Consider the following 22140-nt stretch of genomic DNA (forward strand, 5'->3'; position numbering starts at 1 on the left):
AACAAAAATGTCCCCAGTTATAACAGATTTGAAAATTCATAACATGACATTTTGCACGCAATCTTTAATGTTCAAACAGTAACAATGGCTACTTTTAAATTAGAGTTACAAAACCTAGGACTTCCAGTGGAGAGGTGTTGCAAGAATATACATGTAGAAGTGTATTTCTCCCAAAAGCCGAAAGATTTTTAACTAAGGACCGCAAATACCTGGTCACTTGTGTAACACTGCACAAGTACAGATCCTTTTACAAACTAGACAGTTTTAGTGTTTCAGGAAGAAAACAACACTTGAGAAGAGAAAGAAGTAGAAAAGAGAAGAATTCAGGGAAGATGCGTGGTGACAGAAGTCCCTGACCTGTGTGCTCAAGTGCAGAATTTTGTCAAGATTTATGGCTGATATGAAAACCTCAGATAAGACCAGGATATTTTTATGACCAGAAGCCTCCCTTACAATTAGTTTGATGAGTGGTAAATATTGAATTGTCTAGAAGCTGGTGGGGCAATCACAACACCGAGTATTCTGTGTTCCACTGGTATTCAAAGTACCCACAGTGTAAATACCTGCTCACCTACATCACAGGTGAGATGACCCTACTGGGCTATGTGCCATCCTTTATGGCACCATGCTATAAGCCCCTCAAAGGTTAGTTCTGAGCTAGCTGAAGGACAGGGAAAGGGACAAAGAAAATCTTGTTGCACTAAGAAATTCTTTTGGGATGAGACAGATCTGCAAGACCTGAGAGAAGGTACAGGACAGAGGGGACAGATAATATGAGGAGGAGGGGACCGCCGCAATTCACAAGGAATGTACAGCATTGTGTCTTCAGCCCACTTCATCTTCTACCAAAGTTCTCCTACACACTTGAAGTTTCCATTTCTTTAGCTTGCCTTCTGTGCAGGAGGGTAACTTGTCCCCAGTACATACATCAGGATCTGGCTCCTAGACCTGACAGGCTCCCCAGGATGTAAAGCCCATTACAGTCTTAGATACAACCTAGGCAGTTATACTTAGCATGCAAACTCAAAATAAAAGTAATTTAGCCATTCTAAAGACACCCATTCAACCTTGCTATGTACTCGGTCTTTTACTAATGTAGATGACTGGTTTCACTAAAACCACTGTTTTGAAAACAGTGTACTAAAAATATGTGAGAATTTAAGTGCTCATGAAAAAATATCCTCCATCTCTGGAGACTGAAATCTTTTGCTTCCAGAAATACAGCAGGGACAACAGAGGTGATGGTAGCACAGATTCATCCCTGCCAGCCCAACTGTATGTGTAAACCAAACCTGTCTGCAAGCCCTGCTGAGGCTGTAAGCCAGTGAAGCCTAGGAATAATCAGATTAGTTTCCCACCTTTGACCACACTGTTGAGGAATAATATTAAGGTAACAAATCTCACAAAACTGCAGGATACAGCTGTTTGATTACTCCTATGCTGGACATACTGATGACTGTTATGAAATGACTCAGGCACATCTAAGAACTGTTAGGCTTGCCTGCACGCCATTTATTACATGGATAGGACAATTCATTTCTGTGGTTAGCTAAAGGGAGAACCTCCAAAATATTAAAACCATATTTCGGAATTTTACAATAATAAACAATATATCCAAGAGTACTCTAAATAAGATACACATTGGTCAGGTTGTATATACTACATTCTTAAGTAAAAAAAAATATCCACAAGGACAGAGGTGGGGGGCTGATCCAGGCAGAAGTTCATCATTAAATAAATGAAGATGCACACAAACCAACAACTGAGGAACATTGACAGAAACAAAATCAAAATCAGTACTGCTATTATCTGCAGATCTGCAGGCTAGGTCTGCTCCAGTTCAGGCTAGCAAAGTCCAAACACAGGCTTGTGAATAAGGGTATGCACCTTTAATTTTTCAAGATAGCGCTCTCGTGTTTTGTAGAGTAGAGGATCAGATAAAGAGCACATTTGTCTCAAAAGAGGCACCTGCACTGTCGTCCTGCCAGGAGCCCTCCCTTGATTCACTTCCCATTCTCTCTGCTGCAGTATCTTTGTGAGAAAACAGAAAGAACAAATGTGAGCAAAACCACTGCTGACAGTCCTCAAAAGATCTTGCACTCGTTAATGGAGAAGAGCTTCCGCCTGTTCTGTCTTTTGGCTTGATTGACCGCTGTCCTCACAGCATACTCAAACACCTGCTGCACTCCCCTGTTGCTGAGGGCAGAGCACTCCAAATAGCCTTTGGCTCGCACTTCCTGGGCGAGCCGCTTTCCATCTATAGGGCTGATGCAGGAGGAGCTGTAAGGACCCACATCACGCTGGTCAGTCTGAGTGGCCACCACCAAAACGGGGATGCGGGGCAAATGGCTGCGGATCTCACTGATCCATTTGTTCCTCAGGTTCAGAAAGGAATTGTGGTTTGCCACCGAGTAGCACATTAATACCACATCTGCCTGTTGGTAGGAGAGGGGGCGAATGCCTTTAAATGCATCACTGCCAGATGTGTCCCAAAGACCTAAGCTGATCTGTACACCGTCCATGAAGACATCCACTCCAGTATTTTCATATACGGTGGGTCTGTAGTCATCTGGAAAAGTCTCAGAGGTGAAACGTACCAAGAGAGATGTTTTCCCAACAGCAGAGTCTCCCACCAGAACACACTTGACTGAATCCAGCATTTTATCAGCGTCCAAGGCCAAGAGTGCAGTCTCTGTGCAGCAGGCGTGGGATGGAGAGATGCAGTGGTCTTAGAGGCCTTCTATATAACTTCCATTTAGTAAGAAACCATCCAAATCTCTTTACTTCTTATGACTTGATTCCATCACTTGAGACTAAAATTTTGTTTTCTCCCACATGACTTTGTTGGTTTTAAATCTTCAGTGAGTCAAATGACGTTTCTGGAAGAGTAAAAATAAAATGTGACATTTATAACCCACAGAGAACAAACCATTCCTGATAAAGATGCCTGAACATATCTTTGGACAGGCACAGCAAGTATCCCTTACTGAGGATGATGAACTTTTCCATTTCCTCCCAGCCAGCTGTGTGTGCAACAGCCATCTGCGTAAATAACCTTCTTGCTGCTCCACAGGGGCTAACAGTCTTATCACTCTTAACATTTTCCACTGACACAAGCTATTTTTTCCCTCCAATTATCTAAAGACTAATAAAATTCAATTAACTTTGGTATAACTGCTGCTAATATGCTATGAGACGTTCCCTGCCTCTGACTTTCACCAAGACTGACAGAATCCTGAATCCTTAAATGATCAGTTCAGATTCTCTTGAAAATGTACCTATGCTTTCTAGAGGCAGTTAGAAGAAAAAAAGCTCTTTGCTAACCAATTTGACTATTTAAACAATCCTATATGGAACAGTAACACAGAATCATTTGTGACAATGAGGAAGCAAAGACTTCAGGCGAGAATCTCAAGTTACATGAATCTGAACAATTTTCAAAAGCAGTGAAGGATTCACAGCAGAAATACCCAGAAGTTCCTTTTTTTTTTTTTTTGCTTTCAACAATCAAGAAGCACAAGCCAAAGAAAGTCCCACTACCAACGCGTGCCGCAGTTAAAATTTCATTTGAAGGGGATATAACTATCCTGGCATTACTGTCTTGTAAAACTGAACTAAGAGTACTCTTCAGAGTATGTAATTGCTTTTGAACTTCTGCCAGCATTCAGTCAAATTTTCCTGTTTTGAAAGTATTTCTTTCCTCCCCACTAGCTGTGTGCAAGATTCACTGCTCACACAGGGTAACACACAAGATGCTCCAAAAATCACTAACGGCAAAACTGAAGACAAATTAGTTCGGATGAACAAGAGTAATTGAAAAGAAAGTATCACTGCATAATTTCAGAATCTCACGTTTGTTATATAAATAATATATTTCTGTTTCCTTCATGTATGTAGAGAGACATTACACCTAAAGGCTACTTGCACAGAAATGAATGATGGCCACAAAGGACATACACTGTATTTTACTGTAACACTCTCCACTTTCAGTACCCTAACATACCACCCCCTCCCCCTTTATTTCTAGTACACTCCAAGTTTTGGCTTACTCCATAGAGGGGGAAAAACAAAGGAAAAGTGCTAGATGAGCTTAGAGCGAACATTTTACAGGCACTGACAACTGCTATTGGCCCTGCTTTCATTTTGTATTGAGGCCATGCCCTACCTCCTCATGTGCTGCTGGCACATCTGCATCTCCCACCAGATGCCTGGTTGAAGGAAGATGTGTGGCCAGAGCACATTGCTTTATAGAGATGGCACCAAGCCTGGGGGCTGTCTGTGCACGTACTTGAGTTACGGCATCTACAGGAGTCATTGCAACAGACGGTGCTTCCTGGCCTGCCAGCGAGACCGCGCTCTCATCATCGCCGCTCGCTTCTAGGAAGTGGGATGGAGGCTGAGGCTGCCTCACGACATTCCTGGCTGCCGGGAAACAGGCTGCTCTGTGAATTTAACTTTTCATGGCAGCAGATGAAAATTTGCTTTTAAAGATTCATGAGGTCTAATTCCACTCTCTCACCTTCCTTGTTCTCCAAACAAGCTCTCAAGAGAATTAAACAATACCTTTACAAAACACATCTACAAGAAGTTCAAAAAGCATATGTAGGATAAACATTCAAATTGATTATACAAATCATAGTCTCTTTCAGAGTATTGTACTTCAAAACTGGGTCAGCAATATAGTTTGAAAACACCTTAATTTCACCACAAGGCAGTAGCGTCCTATTCAGGCAAAGCTGCATATTCTCAGGAGAAAGTTTCCATGTACCAAGTATCCCTTTCAGAATAAACATTGCTTTGGTGCAAGTAGTCCTCAGTGCCTTCAGGTTCATTATTTTGTGCACATTGGAATATGGGGGAAAATAAGGATGTCCAAAGCACGACTTCTACAATTTCGTAAATGTGAAAACAGAGAACCAGGTCGAATTCTACTGGTTATTTTGAAATAAGGTACAAAAATTATTAAAGACTGAAAGAGATGTTGAGTACTAGCAAATATGATAGTTGACAGACAATAACAGAAGCTGAAATATTCCACTGTGACAGTGCAGAATTGTTTTCAAAGCAAATGATATTGTTCTACATTCCAACAATGAATAGTAAAAACCCCGGGTATATAACAAGGTCCATATTGGGGTCCTGTGAACAAAATGCTCTCAGTGGCCCTGATCTCATATTTGTTCACAACAATTCATGTGCCTCCATATACAATTGGGACCACATATGTGCATAAAGTATTATCTTTAATTAGGCACATAGCTGGTCCTTGTTGCAGCCTTAGGGTAAGAGCAGCATTAGTGTATTAAAATAATTACACAAGTTTACCTCACTGGATGGAAAATGCTTGATTAAACATCAACAAAAAGCAGTGTCCTTTAAAGAACAGTACTTTAGAGTGTCCTTTAAAGACAGTACTGGGCACTTCTGTGCCTCAGTGTACAACCAGTTTTATAAATATTTGCGAAAGTTTTGGTCTGTTTCTGTCATATTCTGTCTTGGTCCAACACCACAGTGTGCTACAACCACTACAAGATTGCAGAAAACCTTCTGGTCACAGATCAGAGATGAAGCCTAGCTGCTGAGGCTTTTTTTTTCCTGCAACAATTTGATTTTCAAAAATTTACCAACTTCATTAAGATCACTTTGTATATGAAATTCAATATATATTCAATATATACACCCACATCTTCTTTTATGCTTTTTTTTTGGTTTATGCTTTCATCACTCATAACAATAGAAGATATTATTTGAATAATAAGGTAAGACGTTTTATAAAGCCATTAGGTATAAGAATGCATGTCTTATTCTTGTGTGGTCATGCTGAGTCCTGATCTTTAGTGACTTTAGGTTTTGTTCCCTCTGTCTTTGGAATACAGGCACTAGTGTGTGGTTACAGAGACCTCGGACTTCACTGATGACATGAGCACAAGAAGCCCTACAACAGTCACTCTTTGGCAATGTCTGACCTGCACCTCAACAACCTCAGGCAGGTAAAATGCCTCACACTTGATCATGGCTGAATACAATACAGAGAAAGTGGGGCTGCCAACCTGCAAAAGGACTGGATGAAAACTAGAGCACAGCAGCACCGAGCTCCTTGCAGGTAGAGGATTCAAGTGAGTATACGTTCCATGAAAAACTGATATGGTATTTGTTGAAAGAGCTTTACCAACAAAGGAAAGCAGGACTACTGTATCAAAACGGGTAAGTTTACCAACTGAACCAAATGGGATTTTCATTTATGCCAAGAATATCTCTGGCATCTGCTGCAAGATCACTAGGAGCATGACTCACTATGGCTAAACATCTCCAGGGGATGGACAGCATCTTATGATAGGGGAAAATAAAAACAGTCAGAAACTTCTAATTTCAAAACCTATCTTAGACACTGATAATGTGCACTCAGGTAAGCTGGAATTTCAATGTAATTAGCTCATACATAAACAAACCATGCAGACAAATAACCAGCTTTTTAGATCAGACACTCACAAAATGCTCCAGAGAGTTAAAGCAGTTAACATGTTAACTATATTACCATTTTCCACTCTGTACCTCAACTACGTATCAGCAGAGTTCCCGTTTATGTCAGGGTATCAGCAGATTAAGTTTTCAGTTTGAGCACTGTGTATGCCAGTTCTGGAAGAGATTTGACATGGCAAGGAAATTAAAATATTTATACTAATAGAAAAGGTTGAAAAACACAGGAGAGACTTCCACTTGCTGTGCAATGCTTGAATGTTCATACTGTCTTTGCCTACCTACTCTACTCTTGTAAATCCAACCTCACACAGAGGTGGGGTCTGCAAAACTGCCTACAGTTCTTCTCCAGTGTGCTGATTATAACCACTGCTGCTTCCAATTGCACCACAGATATGTAAGAGCTCTCCTCACATCCCTTAGTTAGACGCTCTCAAGGAGAAGAAGGAGGCACAAAAACTACCGTCATTGACCAGAACAGTGTACAGCTTTACACCTTTACCTCCATGGGAACAGTGGGCACTGTAAGGCCTGGACAGCACCTGAGAACAACTCCTACAAGCCAAAGGAGAGGGAGGAGGAGAAGGAAGGCTGGCAGGAATCAAGACAGGGCAGAGACGCTGTTGTCTGGTTAGTGACAGCACCCAGAAGATGCAGCCCCTGTGACACAGAAACTGTGGCTGTTGTGACTCCAGTCTGGACACCCTGCTAGATCACCAGGTTGTCAAGGTCACACTACCTAGTTTTCAGCTCTGTGGAAAAGGTGTACTTGCTCCATTCAGATACAAACCTCCAGACTGCTTCCACACCATAGATGTCCTGAAAACTAATCCATCAGCTGCAGTCTGTCTCGGGACTGCCGCTGGTATGCAAGCAAATGGCCTCTTGCTGCACCTGTCATGCTTTCATTGAGCTGATTCTCTGACATCTGCATTAGCTGCCTCCTGGTTTTTTAACTCCTTTTAAGACAATTTTGATCTACAGCCCTGTCTTGCCAATCAGCCTCTCTCCACCTCAGAGACTGTCAGTGTTTCAGTCCATAGTGGCATTCAGTGGTGGTACCACTGCCATGAAGGAAAACTGGCCCACAGCCTGTACCTTTGCAAGGTGCTGCATCTTTTCCCCAAACTACTCCACCAAAAAAATCTCCATTCAACTCATTAACTTCTTCAGCTGGCTACCACAGGGGCCACCACTATTCTTTGGCCGAAGAGCAAGATGGCAGTTTACTCATTGGCAGAATAATTCAGCTATCTGATATATTTATAATACTGACAGATTAATTGCCAGATTATGTTTCAAGGTGCTTTTACATTTCAAAGAGTTGAAAGGATGCTTAGAAGTTTGGATGAGTGCATTTATACAGATATTTTATCTTTAAGTACAGTAATTTCTTCAATGCCTTTCTAAAATTAGAAAAGCAAGCAATATGCAATGAACCCGTGTTTTCAAAGCCAGGATGTCTTGTCATCTGAAAAACAATCTCCTTCCAGAATTTTAAAAAAAAAAAAATTGCAGACATAAAAACTTGAAAATTTTTCTTTCACTGCCTTATTCACAAAACTGAAAACCTGTTCCTGTTTTCAAATTTCAGTGTTTTGTTTTGAAAAAAATACAAAACTAAATTTTGGGTTTCATTTCTAATTTATGACGTTTTGAGAAAATAGAGAAACACTTTCTTAGAAGTCTCTGCAAAAAATCAAGACAACACCTGAAAATATCTCTATTTCTTTCTCTGGCAGTTTTAACCACGGTAAATGAAGAGAAAGATTTATGATCAAATATTCAGTAATCTTGTAAACTTTATTATTAGCAAGGGACTTCAAGTTATCAGATTTAAAGGAAATTCTCTCATATTGAGAATGTGAAATCTTGATATAAAACAACAACAAACACAGACCAAGATTAAATGAGATGTGAAGTCCTAGTAAAGAGATGAAAGCTTATCGTGTAACAAAATATACATATTTACACACATCTTACACATTGCATATACATAAAATACTGCTTAATGATCTATCTTAAATTTTTAAAAATTCAATTAAATTTCTTTAGTAATAGTACCTATAATAATATATATAAGCAATGGATAATGACACATCTAAAGATCTATTCAATTTACTACAGTTGATTAGAAAAACTATTTAACTCTCATTCTAATTATAGAATTAGACAAAAGAAATATTTACTTTATCTTCAAGAACCCTCTTTCTGTGGCTAATCACACCTTGATTCAGCAATTTACAAATTACACATGATCACAGGCTATTAGAACCACTCCAAAAATTAACAAAAAGCCTGTAAGACTCTCATACTGACACGAGATCCTAAATCTCTAAATAGAACTCAGTGAGATCTGGCAATGCTAAGTACCCATTTAAAGATGCAAGCCATTAGTCTGAAGTAATTTTTCTTTATGTTTATGGAGAGACATGGTAAATTACGGATGATGTGGCATTCATGGTGTTACAGGTCATTTTCAAAATGGATCCATTTTCAGTATAGATGTTCTCTCCAAATTAAAATTGGGATAAATCAAGTGTAGAAAAGTAATCCCTTCAGAGAGGACTAGCTCATAAACCATTCTGAGTCTGATCCAACACCCTCAAAGCCACCAGAAATGGAGCAGCATTTCATGCCTGAAGTTGGGCAAGCCTGGTGTTCTCCTTCTGCAGGATGCTGGATATGTCACCTCTCTTTCCCACCCTTCTCTGTGCTAATTTTTCTTTTCTCCTCTGTGCTCAAACAGAGAAGAAATTTTTGAGTTTCACTACAGATATAGCTGTACATGGTACATCTGGTGTGCAAATGTCACACGTGTGTACATTCAAGCACAGAAGTTCATAAACCATCTGTCAATCTGCCTTCCCCCATAGCTGCTGTTTCTGTACACACATACACACACACACACATATATACCCACACACACATATATATACACATATATATTCATCACTGACACAGAACTGCTTCTGGGTTCAGACTGGGATGCAGATACACTTGCAGATGAACATGGATAAAGTGCTGCGTGTTGACTCCAGTACTACCACATGTACCTATGAATAGTTCTTCACCCAAATAAATTACAGGCCAAAAGTAAATTTTCAGCAAGTCTAACTGCACTGTAGCCAAGCTGAAAATACATTATATTTAAATAATTTACTTTAATCAGACTACTCAGTGTGTAGAATGTGGAAATGTTTGCAACTTTGGGCCTCAAACCACTTAAAATTTTTCATGCCACATTCTCTTTTAATACAGTTCAATTTCTTGAAGTTTGAGAAAAATCAAAAAGGCATTTACAATATATTTTTGTAGAATTTTTTAAAAATTATTATTTAGCTCTTCAAAATCTCCCCAAATTTTTTGACTGTTTAAATATTCATTGGCTGTTGAAGTACTCTTTTATTTACAACCTTCAATAATAACTGCGTTTTCTTTCCAGTGAGCCCAACCTGCTCTTTCTTTTTTTTTACCATCTGCAGACACAGGCATGGTGATCATGAAGTATCTATTTCTCTTTCATACATAATCAACATTTCTTCATTTTAAATAATATTTGTAATTTCTCAGAGAATGATGCATTATTTGCTAGACTGGATGCATAGAAGTGTATATGCACATATATAGAGACACAAAAATATTGAAAATAAATCAATGCATATTTAAAATCTAACTATTTCAGTAGTGAATCAATACATCCATGTACCAAAAAAAAAAATCACATCCATACGTACATGTATGTTTATGTCTATATATGTGTGTATATATACATGGACACACTGATATTAATTCATTGTAAAAGCCATTGCTACAGATTGCTGTAGGAAGCAATGTGAGCAAGATATCTTACCACCATTTGAAAACCTACATACATACTTCACATCAAATGGTTGTTGAAATGACCATGGTCTACATGCACATGAGCAGAGATTACTGCTGTGCTAAATGGGGATTTGCAATAACCTAGGTATGTAATTGATAGAGTTTTACATATAAAATTACATAGTCACCCATTGTAAATTATTATATTTCTGCTGTGTATGCAGTCATTACATTTATTAGACACATCTTTACAACATGTTACAATGACTTGTTGTTAAGGAGATGCACGCATATTAAATCCTGCAGATGTGTAACATGAAAAATTGTTAAAACAAACTGGCATCTCCATGTCAACACTTGCATTTGCAGGCAAAAGGGCTTCCCCTGTTTCAGAGCCTGTGCCAAGCCCACTGCAGTAGAGAAGACTGACTTCTGTGTGTTTTGGCTCTAACCTCTGGTAGAACTGTGCTCCTCTCCCTTGTTTGCACGCTACTTGATCTTCCTGACTGGCTCCTTTAAATGCTACAAAGTAATCAACAGTAACAGTACAGATAAAAGCTAATACATGAATGATACAGGTGATTAACATGTTAAAAGGTCTTAAAAATTGCTCAATCATTTCTCCATTTTCCTCAATGGCTCTCTTGCAAGATCCCAACTTCACTTTCAGAAATCTCTTCAGGTTTAACTTTGCTCTGATTTTATAAAATGCCTAGCACAAAACGAGATTCTCAAGTCTAGATCTTCTCCCCCTAATATCAGCAGGAGAAGAAGGAGGTTCTCCACATTCATGAAGTAATGAATTTGCTCAGGTTTGACTTCAGTGGGAGGTAAAGGTGAAGGAGGAAAAAGTTAGTTAGAACAGAATTAAGGAGTGCTCCATGGAAGATTATTTTTGTATATTTTGTGATAAGAGTAAAGTGTCAGATGCACAGGTGTTTTGAGTAGTAATAATGATATTGCAGTTGATCAAACAATTCACAATAATGACCTCTTGCTAAAACATTATGATTTGATTTCAGTTTAGGGAGTACTCACATTTACTGCATGTCACTGTTAGTTTTGCTGTGATGAATATTAAACTTCTGATGTTAACGAGCAAAGCTAGCAAAGGAAGCAACAGTAATTTGATTGGGTATTTATTTTATAACACAGAAACTCCCTGGTAATTTTAGTGTTTTCCCCTAAGAATTGCCAGCAACAAAAACCTTCTTGTCTCTGTATATATCAGTGTTTAAAATAGTCTAGATTTCACACAGCAGGAAACTGCCACCTTTAATACAATTCTTAAATTTTGTGTGCACATTTGTACATAAAAATGTTAAGAATTTTAAGAGCTTGCTTAGAAATAATTTCAACTACTTTTCAAGTAGTAAGTGTGATATAAAACACAATTATCATAACTTGTCATGCATTTGTGGATTTATGATTTTTATCTTTTTGATTTGTTTTATAAATTTTAAACAAGCAGTCGTCTTCCACAATCTATGCCATGACTTAGTATTCATGCACTATATCCAGCACACGGATAAAATAAGAGATAACACGTATCTACAATACATGCAGGAATTTTTTTTCTTACCATGCAATCACTCTAGAATTCCTTAATTGAAGAAGATAAAATTAGATAAAATAAATGGGCATACACGCTTGCTTTCATCAAACTGCCTACGTTCCATGCATAGTTATAATTAAAGCTCAGTTTCAGAGGAACATGCTTTATTTTATTTTTTTTCTGTAATTAGCACAAGTTATACCTGGTAGCTCAGATTTTATATTGATTTATATCTTACACCAACTATACGCCAGAGCAGAATATATATTTTAGTGCCTGTTTTCCTTTGCTTTTCTCTGATTCCATTACAACCTTGATCTCTTTCCACGTTTATATAAAACATATGATACTGCAGACAGCAGCAGGTCATATGGAATAGGTTAAGAGGTGAAAAGACTCTACAACCAAAAATAATACATAAATCCTTCTCACTCATTCTTCCGCTGAGTATCTTGCGAAGCCATTTCACATCTTTATAGCTGACATCTACTTGGCTTTCAAGAAGTTTAAAGATCATGCAAATCCCCATGCTACAGTAAATCTCAATGCAGAGTTCTTCAATGGGAACTTGCACTTAAATTGATGGAAGCTAAAGAAATTACATGAAGAGTTTTTATGACAGCTGTTTCATAATATATTTTTATAGTGAGAAAAACAAAAGCTCACAGATAATTAGATAATTAATAGATATATTAATTAATAGAAAATTGAGTATATCAGTAGGTCAGTAACTTCGAACTCCAAATTCTTTACCAGTTTTTAAGCATAGCCATTTGATGGAAAAAAAAAAGAGACAAGCTGAAGACCATGTGTGCACCGCATACCTATCAAGGAAAGGAAAGAACAGTTTTCTTGAAAGATTGAGAGGTTTCATATTCTTTCAATGACCATGGCATAGGAAACAACCAAAAGAGACCTCTAGCTACACAGGGGACATGATCTTATGCTTTTATATTACGAGAGCCAGTTATATCTATATTTTTACATAAATCAGCCTAACCTTCAAAAGCAACACGCTGTCACTCATGAGGAGAAGTGGTATCACCAGATGGTACAACAACCTCGAGCTGCAAGTGTCAGTTACTGGTACTCCACACTCACACTTGTGTGTGAGAAGCAGCATCATGCACAGTATGTAACCACAGCCCACTGTGCCAGCTTCTGCCAGGAGAGGTGTTTGCTCCATTTCCAGCACATACTGGGTCTTTCCTACATGACAGGTCACCACAGCTCCCCAAAGAGAAATCCCTAAACCACAGCAGAAACCTCGTGTTGTTTCCAGCAGGTTCATACATTATATCAGGCAAAGACAAGCAGGCCAAGTTCAGCTTCACCCTCATCCCTTAGCAATTTACACTTCTCCTTGGCTTCTGTAACCAAAGACTAAATGCAATTGCTTGTGCAAAAAGGAGTAATAAAGGGTCGTTGATAACACAGTGCACAGCCACAAGCAAGGCTGGGCACAAACCACTCCCGTGCCTGCTCTGTGAGGAATGCACGCACGCACTGAGTGCTCAGACCTTGTTCCCCCTATCCTCCAGCCACCCTGTCAGCAGTGACAGACTGTGACTGCTGGGACTATTGCTCCCTGCCACTTTGCCAGCTGCTCATATTAGACCTGATACACCAAGTTTTGCAGCCACGACTTCCAGTACTCACACTCACTGCTGCATTACATAGGTTTCGCAGGCTCCAAAAGTCTCCCCTTCCACTGTACACTGACCCTTCTGGTGGATTGGAAAGGCTTTCCAGTTCTTCACTGACATAAAAATTGAATGACAACTAAATCCTGCTAAGCAAATATGAAACTCTACTTGGTTTTGTGGAGCAGAGCTAATGTCAGGCTACAGCCCACAGATTTTGTTGTTGTGTTTTGTGATCCTGTCCAGTATTTTAAGGCCATAATGCTTTAATAGTGGGCTTGAGACAGCTGTAGCCAACTTCCTTTCTTAATTGCTATGCTGGGGTTATCTCAAAATATTTTTCAGCTGTAAGCTGTGTCAAAGCATGGAAACATTTGAAAAGTGTGGATTTAATAAAACCATACACCACTAGTCAAAACCTGAGACCCTAATTCAGGAATGATGTTAAGATGTGTGATGTGATGTCTGAAGTGTTACATCAAGACTTTAAAAAGGGCAAGTTTTACAGTTACTCATTTTATCTCTTTTCAAACAATAATCAAAAGCACTATAGAAAAATCCACAATTTTTCATTTTATGGTCAATGTCAATCAAATTAATCACTTGAATGGTGCATTCAGTAACATTCTACTGTTTCTTAGAGAAAACTGTAGAATCAGAGCACCAAAATTTCACAAAGAACATGGACGGTTATGAGGTAATTTTCACAGAAAATCCTTTACATTACAGTGCCTAACCCACCTGCTGCTATATGTCTAGAACTATAGCAAAATAACAAATAGAACAGCAAAAGTAATAGGAGAAACAGCAGAATTTCATCTCCCTGCCTGTGTGTCCTCCTGTCTGGTTATCAGAAAGCACCAATGAAAAAAAACTCCTTGGGAGCTTCTACTGGTACAGACCCACTGCTCTACAAAACGGGCACAGCCTGTGACACTGCCACCACACTGGCTGCTCATTTCCTGTGTGCTCTGGGTATGCTGCAGATCACCCACTTACATCTCTGAGCATTTATATGGCTTGCTCCTCACTGTACAAGGGATTACTTCCCTAACATCACTGGCATTAGCAGTTGTTACCAGCAATGCGACTTTAGCATCAGTCTCTCCATTTTGATGCCTGATGCTCTTCTGCTATGAGATGATTTCACACTGCTTTGGCACTGTAAAATTACCTTAAAATGGGATTAAATGATGGTAATTTACAGCCATGTTGCCCTGCTGATGGCCTATTTGTGTCTTGTTATACAGGAAAATCAAATCCATTTTTAAATTTAATTATTTGCTCTGGAACTTAGTAACTACAGATTACTTATAAAAACATCGATTCTCTGGAATTACAAACTTACAGTTTTTCCTGGTTTGCAGTACCTAATATAGGGAATGTAAAACATGGTATTATGCCTCACTAAGACCCGCTCTCTAAACTTAGCAGGAAGCAAGTGCACACGTGGCTTTTCAACCCTGTAGTTACTGCCCAAATCTCAAGCATGGTATTCACATGAAGTCTGTATCGACTTTCTCTGGGAGATTTGACTTCATTTGTATGATAGATCTTCAGACCAGTCTCAGAAAAACTACATCAAACCCTATTTTAAAGTCAAGTAAGTATACACATGTGGTCCTTCCTACTGGAAAACACAAACACACCACACACTGATCTAAATGGCAGGGTTGAAAATGTAGAAAATGAAGCAGCACAATATAAAGCACAATCCCACCTTATTTCAACAGCAAGAGACACCAAAATTTGCTGACAGATGTGCCTGTTAACAACTAACTTATCTTATTTACCCTACCTTTTTCTTCTGCAAGTATTTTATTCAGGATAAATCCCACGTTAAAGCTGCCCTCTGTCAGATGCCACAGCTCAACTTCTGCCCCATCCAGAGGTGGAAACACAGCTAAAAAGAGAAGTTAGAAAATCTTAAGTCCTCATTCAGATTTTTTGTGGCGACTTGTGTCAGAGAGATCGTTCAGTGTGCTCTATCCTCATTCACCTTTCAGATTAACTGCATCTCACTGGCAATGTGACAAGACCATCCCATCACCCCTAGAGCATCATAAGATGCAGGTTTTGTGAGAAGAATCTGGAAGTGGGTGTGCACAGATGTGCACACATACACATACACACATACTGCTCTATAAGGGGACTCCACACCACAAGCACGCCACAGTTGGCTCAAAAAGCAGAGAAGAAGCTGTGGGAGCGACCTGAACACAGAGTTACAGACATGGCCATTTAGATGGAAGTCTTTAATCTCAGAAGGTGGCACAGGAATTTGTTAGGCCCAGAAGGGCCAGGCAGCTGCTGGAGCCAGAGCCAGTCACAGATATGTTGTCAAATTAAAAATACTTTGAATCTCGCTCTAGTCCTAAGAATGTGTTTCTCAAATTCTCACAATAAAATCTTCACCTACATTTGTTTGGGAATATTTGAGATGAAGCAGAACAGTTTTCTCGTGTACAAGCATGATGTACTTCACAAATGGGGAAGAAAACCATCATGTGAAATGCTACAGATTTATACATGTCTATCACTTCTGGGTTCATAGTTCATGTAACAGAAAAGAGCATCAGATCTGATGATCCACCATCTTGAGAGTAACTCCCATTTCTTATTTTTTCTTGTATCAGTTAACATGGAAGAAACTGGCAAAGTACAGCCCATCACGCCCCTTTTTCTACTTTATATAAGGCCTTTTTCTGCTGAGGTGAAAAAAACCTCTGGAACAAACTAAAATCCAGAAAATGCAAGATCCAGGCCAGTGTGTAATTGTATCACTCATCACTGAGCATTTAACAGATGGTCTTTCACAGAAAAGTAAAACTGATAATGTGAACCAATTTCACAAACTTATTAATAAAAGTAATTAACAAAAGTAAACCAAAATATATTGAATTTGATCCCGAATATCAATTCACATTAATACTCATAGAAAAAAAAAGAAAATGCAGTAAACTCACCAGAGGCAGGAAGCTGAAAGAGGCTGTTGAAAATAAACGTTACGGAAGTCAACTATCTGAGATGAGACAAGGGTAGAGAAAAAGAAGAGTGGTGTTCTGTGTTCCTGGTTTTTTCAGATTGTCTTCTTTTTTAGCAGATTAGAACAATTATATCATTGAGAGGACAAAAAATCCAAAAGCTCTAAAGCTAACCAGAGACACCTGTGCATACAGGCCAAAGTAATCCTGGCCATGGGTCTAGTTCATCTGGAGGCAGCAGTCATAGCAGACCCAGATGCAGTGTGACGAGAAAGAGTGGAGAGGTTTAGTGTAAGTCAGCTTCCTGGTGAGAGCTTCACAGCTCTGCCTCTGTGGGTTTGTTGTGGGCTGGTGTATCTTTCTCTCTTTGGTGACTATGGGAGCAGATGTAAAAACCTTGAAGATGGGGGAGGGAGGCAAACCCTCTAGGCTGCAGAAAGCTTTCTCTTTGCATTCTGCTGCTCCTACAGCTGCCTCTGCCCTGCCCTGCTAATGGCACAGCACAGCAGCTCGACACGTGTGAGGAGAAAATGAGCAGATCCACAACTGCCCGCCATGGCTAAGTGCGTTTCACTCTCTGGTAGCAGAACAACACTTGGGATTTTTCTGCAACCTGGAATATGGCTCTGCCCTTACAGAGGAAAGTATGTATGTTTAACCGACTTTGTGCAAACACCCAAGGCAGGCACTTTGGGCTGATTTAACATTGGTGTATGCAGTTTTGTTATAATACAGTGAGGATCCCATGAAGCACTGGTCAGGATTGATCAGAAGTATCATTTTATCAGCATATATATCCTCTCTTCTACCAGCAAAAGGAGGCTGAGCAGTTGGAAGCAACACAGACATTGAGACTCCCACCTTTCCCAGCAAAGACAAATGGAGCTGGACAGATCTGCATCACTTCCTGCTACCACATCTACTACCACAACACTGAAAGCAAAGTTGTGACAGCAGTTTCAGGATTTCAAGTGTCTATGGTATACACTTTAGGAGCCATCTGCACAAGAGGTTGCCCACTATATGATCAGGCAATCAGACTGCTGGGAGGGCACTCCTGTCCCCTTCTCCAGCAGCAGCCCAAGTGCACTGGCACAGCAGGAGAGCTGCCACTGAGCTGAAGGCAATGGGCCCAGATGACCAATGCTGTGGAATGTCTGGTCCTCAGGCAGAGGCACAATCACAGCCTTGAAACCCAGAAGCACAGAAGTGGAAACCAAGTCCTTTTCAGCAAGTATTTTGGGCTCAGTGAAGCTATCTCAGACCATTTCTAGCCATGAAACAGTAACAGCGGATTGCCCAATGCAGATCTAACACCATGCATTTTATGTTCCGTGCAGGACAGAAACTTTCTGAAGACAGCTAATGAATTGGTTCACATTAACATTATGACAGTATAATGCATTCCAAGATAAACTCATACTGCTTCCAAGAAAGATTAAAAACCAACAGAATAATTTACAAGATAAAGCAAAAAGGAAACAAAAAGATAATTTATGTGTAGATGAAAAGCAGTTTGTGCCAAAAATATAGAAAATAATATAGCCTATGTAAACGTGCTATAAACCTGCTGATACAAACCTTGCAGAGCAGTTAGGCTAGATAATAATTTTTTTTATTCCCTACAAAATGAAATTAATTCAGACAATTATCAACAGTGATGAAGGTAAGGAAGGCTCACAGAAGGCATTTTGGGAATCCTTTCTTCTTAAAATCTTCAATCTTCCTTTTAATTTGAGACAATATTTTGAATAAGGGGCTTCAGTGCATCATCAGTTTATGTGAGAACTTGTGTTTCCTCATTTTCACATTAAACATCTATTAATCTGTTTTTAACTGGGTTTGGGTTTCCCAGTACCAGCCTAAGCAATCAGGCAGTAAGTTTCCATTGCAATTGTGATAAAGCAAATCAGAACCCAAACATTTTGAAATGTTTCCATCTGAAACATTCACAACTGTCAGAAGTAGAGAAATAAATATATTTGCAAATTATATTGATATAAATGTCTTTGGTGATCATCACCAATTTTAGGTCTGCTACAGAGGGCAGATACTTAAAAATGCAACTACTCTTCTCTGTTTTGTGCTAAGATTAATCCAGATGTGAAGCCATCTGGCTAAGTAATTTGCATTTTGGAAAGAGTGCATCCATCTGTAAAACACTTCATAAACAACTTTTGAACTGAGTGAAGTTCAGCAAAGAAAAAAAACTGTAGAGTAAGAAACATGTTCTAACATGTCTTGATTTCCACCCATTTCCCTCCACTACACTTCCTAAATGATCTTGACCCAGTAACTTCCCAAAAATAGTTCAACTTTATTCATTTGAGACCTTTCTCAGTAATACTCATGCTTCATGCATTTGATCCATTATTTCACTTCCAAGAGACCTGGAATTCCAACAAAAGACCTTCAGCTCCATGCACTCTGCACATGTAGGTAATTCCAAAGTTAGATGTAAAATTGACACCTGACCTGTTTCTTTTGATCCTTGGTAGTTTGTAGGGTAGGCTTTTGGGAGTTTTTCTGTCTTTCTTACTGCAGTTTTTCTGCTCCTTTTCACCTCTTCATGCTGTGCAATGAAGGGGAACATCTGGCCGTGAGAGACTAGTTAATACATTAAAAAATAGATTGCTTCTCCTTTTTAAAAAACACATTATGAGTCATTATCTGGGACTTCCAGAAACAAACACCTTGTTGCAGAAAATATTTATGGGGGCGGAGCGAAGGCTTGCAATTTAATTTTGTATTGAGAAGTAGGCTGACAGCAAAAATAAAGTCTTAAACCACAGGTAACTGAGGGTTTATAAGAAATTTTAAAATAATTTTTAAAAACCCAAAAATAACATTAAAATGTAAAATAACATTACCCAGGGTCTTGACATGGGTCAGTCTACAATTAAAAGTCACATTCCTTCTTAATCCACTGCTTTCTGACCCTCTTGGAAAAGAAAGAAAGCTGCTGATGTTAGGAAGGGGGTTTGAGATTAAGGAAGGAAGCTGTTCCTGTGCCCCCCTGCCTGATTTCCTTTTTGTTCTCAGGTTCATTCAGCTCTGACTTTGGTCTGCCTCGGATAGTGTGATATGTGCAATGCACTCTTGATACCCACTGTATTTAACCCTACAAGCCTTTCTCCTGCCCTAGATAATCATTAAATCACACAAAATAAAGCTAATTGTTGCTTATGTCTAGCCAGTGCACCAGATATAAAAACAAAACACAAGAAAAGATATGTTTATTTTGTGAAAAAAGAGCCTAATTCTTTTTTGGTATCATTTTCAAAGGGAGGCAGGAAAATTGTGTGTGGTCAAGGTGCCAGCTGTGTGTTGGGAAAACTGGGATATGTCTATCTGCTTTCCTCTGAGTGCCTGGGAAGTATAGGGGAAATCAGGTAGAACACTCAGACACATTTCAATCTGGATATGAAGTCATTCCCCTCCAGGAACAGGTACCTCAGCAAAAAGGAGGCTTCCTCACAGCATGGCAGAGAGCCTTGCTAAGGGAGTCTCTAATGCAGACCAGGCACAGTAACTTCACATTACTCATTGTGAGAGCACTCAATCTGAAAGAGGAAATGAAAATGCAGTCTCACAAGCACTTCCTATATGGATTTTGGTAAAACTCTCACACATTATTTACTATGCCTTAATGAGTTACTATGCCTTAGGCTTTGGTTCATCATCAACCTAACACTGTGGGTTAGTTACCCCTCAGGTTTGGTAGTGAAGTGGCACAAACTGAAGCCTATGCTGATAAAACAGAACCCAAAATCTAGCACAAGGCAGGTTCCTGACACTTTGTGTGGGCAGGACTAGAGGCCTTCAGAGGGTGAGTCAAAGCCCTCCAGAATACTCAGACTGGAGCATGCCTGACAGAGAAGCCTAAATGAAAGAACATGCTTGAAATGCCACCCTCTCCCTGTGGACTCTTTCGCCTCCCTCCTGAGTTACAAAGCTCACCTTTCAACTCAACTCAGCTCCTCTGAGCCTCTTCCCAAGCCACTGCCTCTTCCCCTTCAGTGACAGGCTTGTCCCATGCTTCACGTGCCCACAGAGCATCCCTCCAGCTACTCCTGCTCCACAGGATTCGTCCCTAAGCTGCCCAGTTTCTGGGTGCAGTGCTGAGGTGGGTGCAAGGCATAAAGCAACTCAGACTTGGGCATGCCTGAGCAGCACAGACCTTCCAGACCCAAAACAGAAAGCACCGAGTTGTGCGAACAATGATCAAACTTGGGTTTGGCACCAAGGTTTGGGTGCGATCATCCCCATTCATCCAGCCCCTTTTCAAGACTGATGCAGCTCCATACATTAAACCCATACACTTCTGAAGGAAGGCAGGGAGACATCTCCCCACTTTCTGAGACTGCAGCTTTCTACTATCTCAACTACAGAACTATTCTTTATTACTTTGATGTTTTCCCACTGTGTAGAGGTTCTAATTAGCTACTTCTCTGGGATAATTCTCTTGAGATCAGGTTGCCAGCAACATGGGCTGTGTGACAAAACTAACATTTACATACTTAATGTTTTCTTGAAATCTGATACACAGAATCTGGTAGCACAATTCCTCCCATGATGTCAGTGCAGAACTGGTGGACAATGTACGGGAAATTATTTCCTTCAGAGCAACGTTTCTTGAAAGTGAAGCATGTTTAGGAACTGCACTGAGGGTTACGTAACTCCCCCGTCTCTCATTCTAAGAGAGCCTAGCATAAAAGCAGTCACATTATACAATCATAGAATGTTTAAGGGTTGAAATGGACCCTAAAGATCATCCAGTCCCAACCCCCCAGGCCATGGGCAGGGACACCTCCCACTAGACCAGCTTGCTCCAGGCCTTATCCAATCTGGCTTTGAACAGTGCCAATCTTGGAGTGTCCAACAGCCTCCCTAGTAACCTGATCTAGTGTCTAAGAACTAACTCAATCTTCTTCCCCAAATCAGGTAGTTTCCAAAATACCCATCTACTCTATTGAAGGAACAAGATTCTTTCTGTGTTTGCCTAGTTATGGCTTTTGTTGCTGGCACTCTGGGAACACATTTGCCACCTCATGGGGCAGACCTGGGGCTAAGGGCAGACCTTGCCTGCTGGCAGAAGCTGATTTTCGTCTGCCTCAGAGTGTGGTGTGTGCAATGCTCAGGAAGTAAACCTTGCCACTCTTGATATACACTGCATTTAACCCTACAAGCCTTTCTTCTGTCCGAGATGATCATTATAAAATAAAGCCAATTGTTGCTTATGTCTAGCACCAGAGATATAAACAACACATAGAAGTGTGCTTATTTTGTCTTAAAAGAGCTTAATTTCAAATTTAAAACTTTTTTTCTTAAATTTTCAAAGGGAAAACGTGCAGAACGTGCAATCCCACATCTGTTTCTTTAAACTCTCTGACTTCGGCAATTTTCTCTTTCCCGGGGGACATTCACACTTCCTTCCCCCACCTGCATCTAATTCGAAACTCACGCCAGTGGCTTTGCTGTAAGCGTGGAGGCTGCAGTTGTTTTCTCTGTGAAACCACTCCCAGCCGAGGCCGGCCCGGCTGCGGGGCGAGCCCGCGGCCCAGCCCAGAGCGGCTGCCCGGGCCAGGAGACGCCGGCCCCGGGAGCCAGCGCCGAGGGAAACGCAGGCTCCTCCTTGGGCTCTGCCCGGGAGATG

At 40.0% G+C, this 22140-nt stretch overlaps 1 protein-coding gene across 2 annotated transcripts; it reads right to left on the reverse strand.

Annotated features, from left to right (window-relative positions):
• Window positions 1-1663: 1663 nt before the first annotated feature.
• RHOH (ras homolog family member H) lies at window positions 1664-19045 on the reverse strand. Of its 2 annotated transcripts, none has more exons than XM_033060693.1 (3): window positions 18960-19045; window positions 15299-15403; window positions 1664-2879 (listed from the first exon to the last, which is right to left on the reverse strand). In XM_033060693.1, the coding sequence occupies exon 3, from the start codon at window positions 2658-2660 to the stop codon at window positions 2085-2087; it is 576 nt and encodes a 191-aa protein (XP_032916584.1). In that variant the 5' UTR covers window positions 2661-2879; window positions 15299-15403; window positions 18960-19045; the 3' UTR covers window positions 1664-2084. The 2 variants fall into 2 exon arrangements, with proteins under 2 accessions (XP_032916584.1, XP_032916583.1); XM_033060692.1 differs by lacking the exon at window positions 18960-19045 and adding an exon at window positions 16467-16714.
• Between the last annotated feature and the right edge of the window lie 3095 nt (window positions 19046-22140).

Source organism: Catharus ustulatus, chromosome 5 (assembly GCF_009819885.2).
Source record: "Catharus ustulatus isolate bCatUst1 chromosome 5, bCatUst1.pri.v2, whole genome shotgun sequence".
Lineage (NCBI taxonomy): Eukaryota > Metazoa > Chordata > Aves > Passeriformes > Turdidae > Catharus > Catharus ustulatus.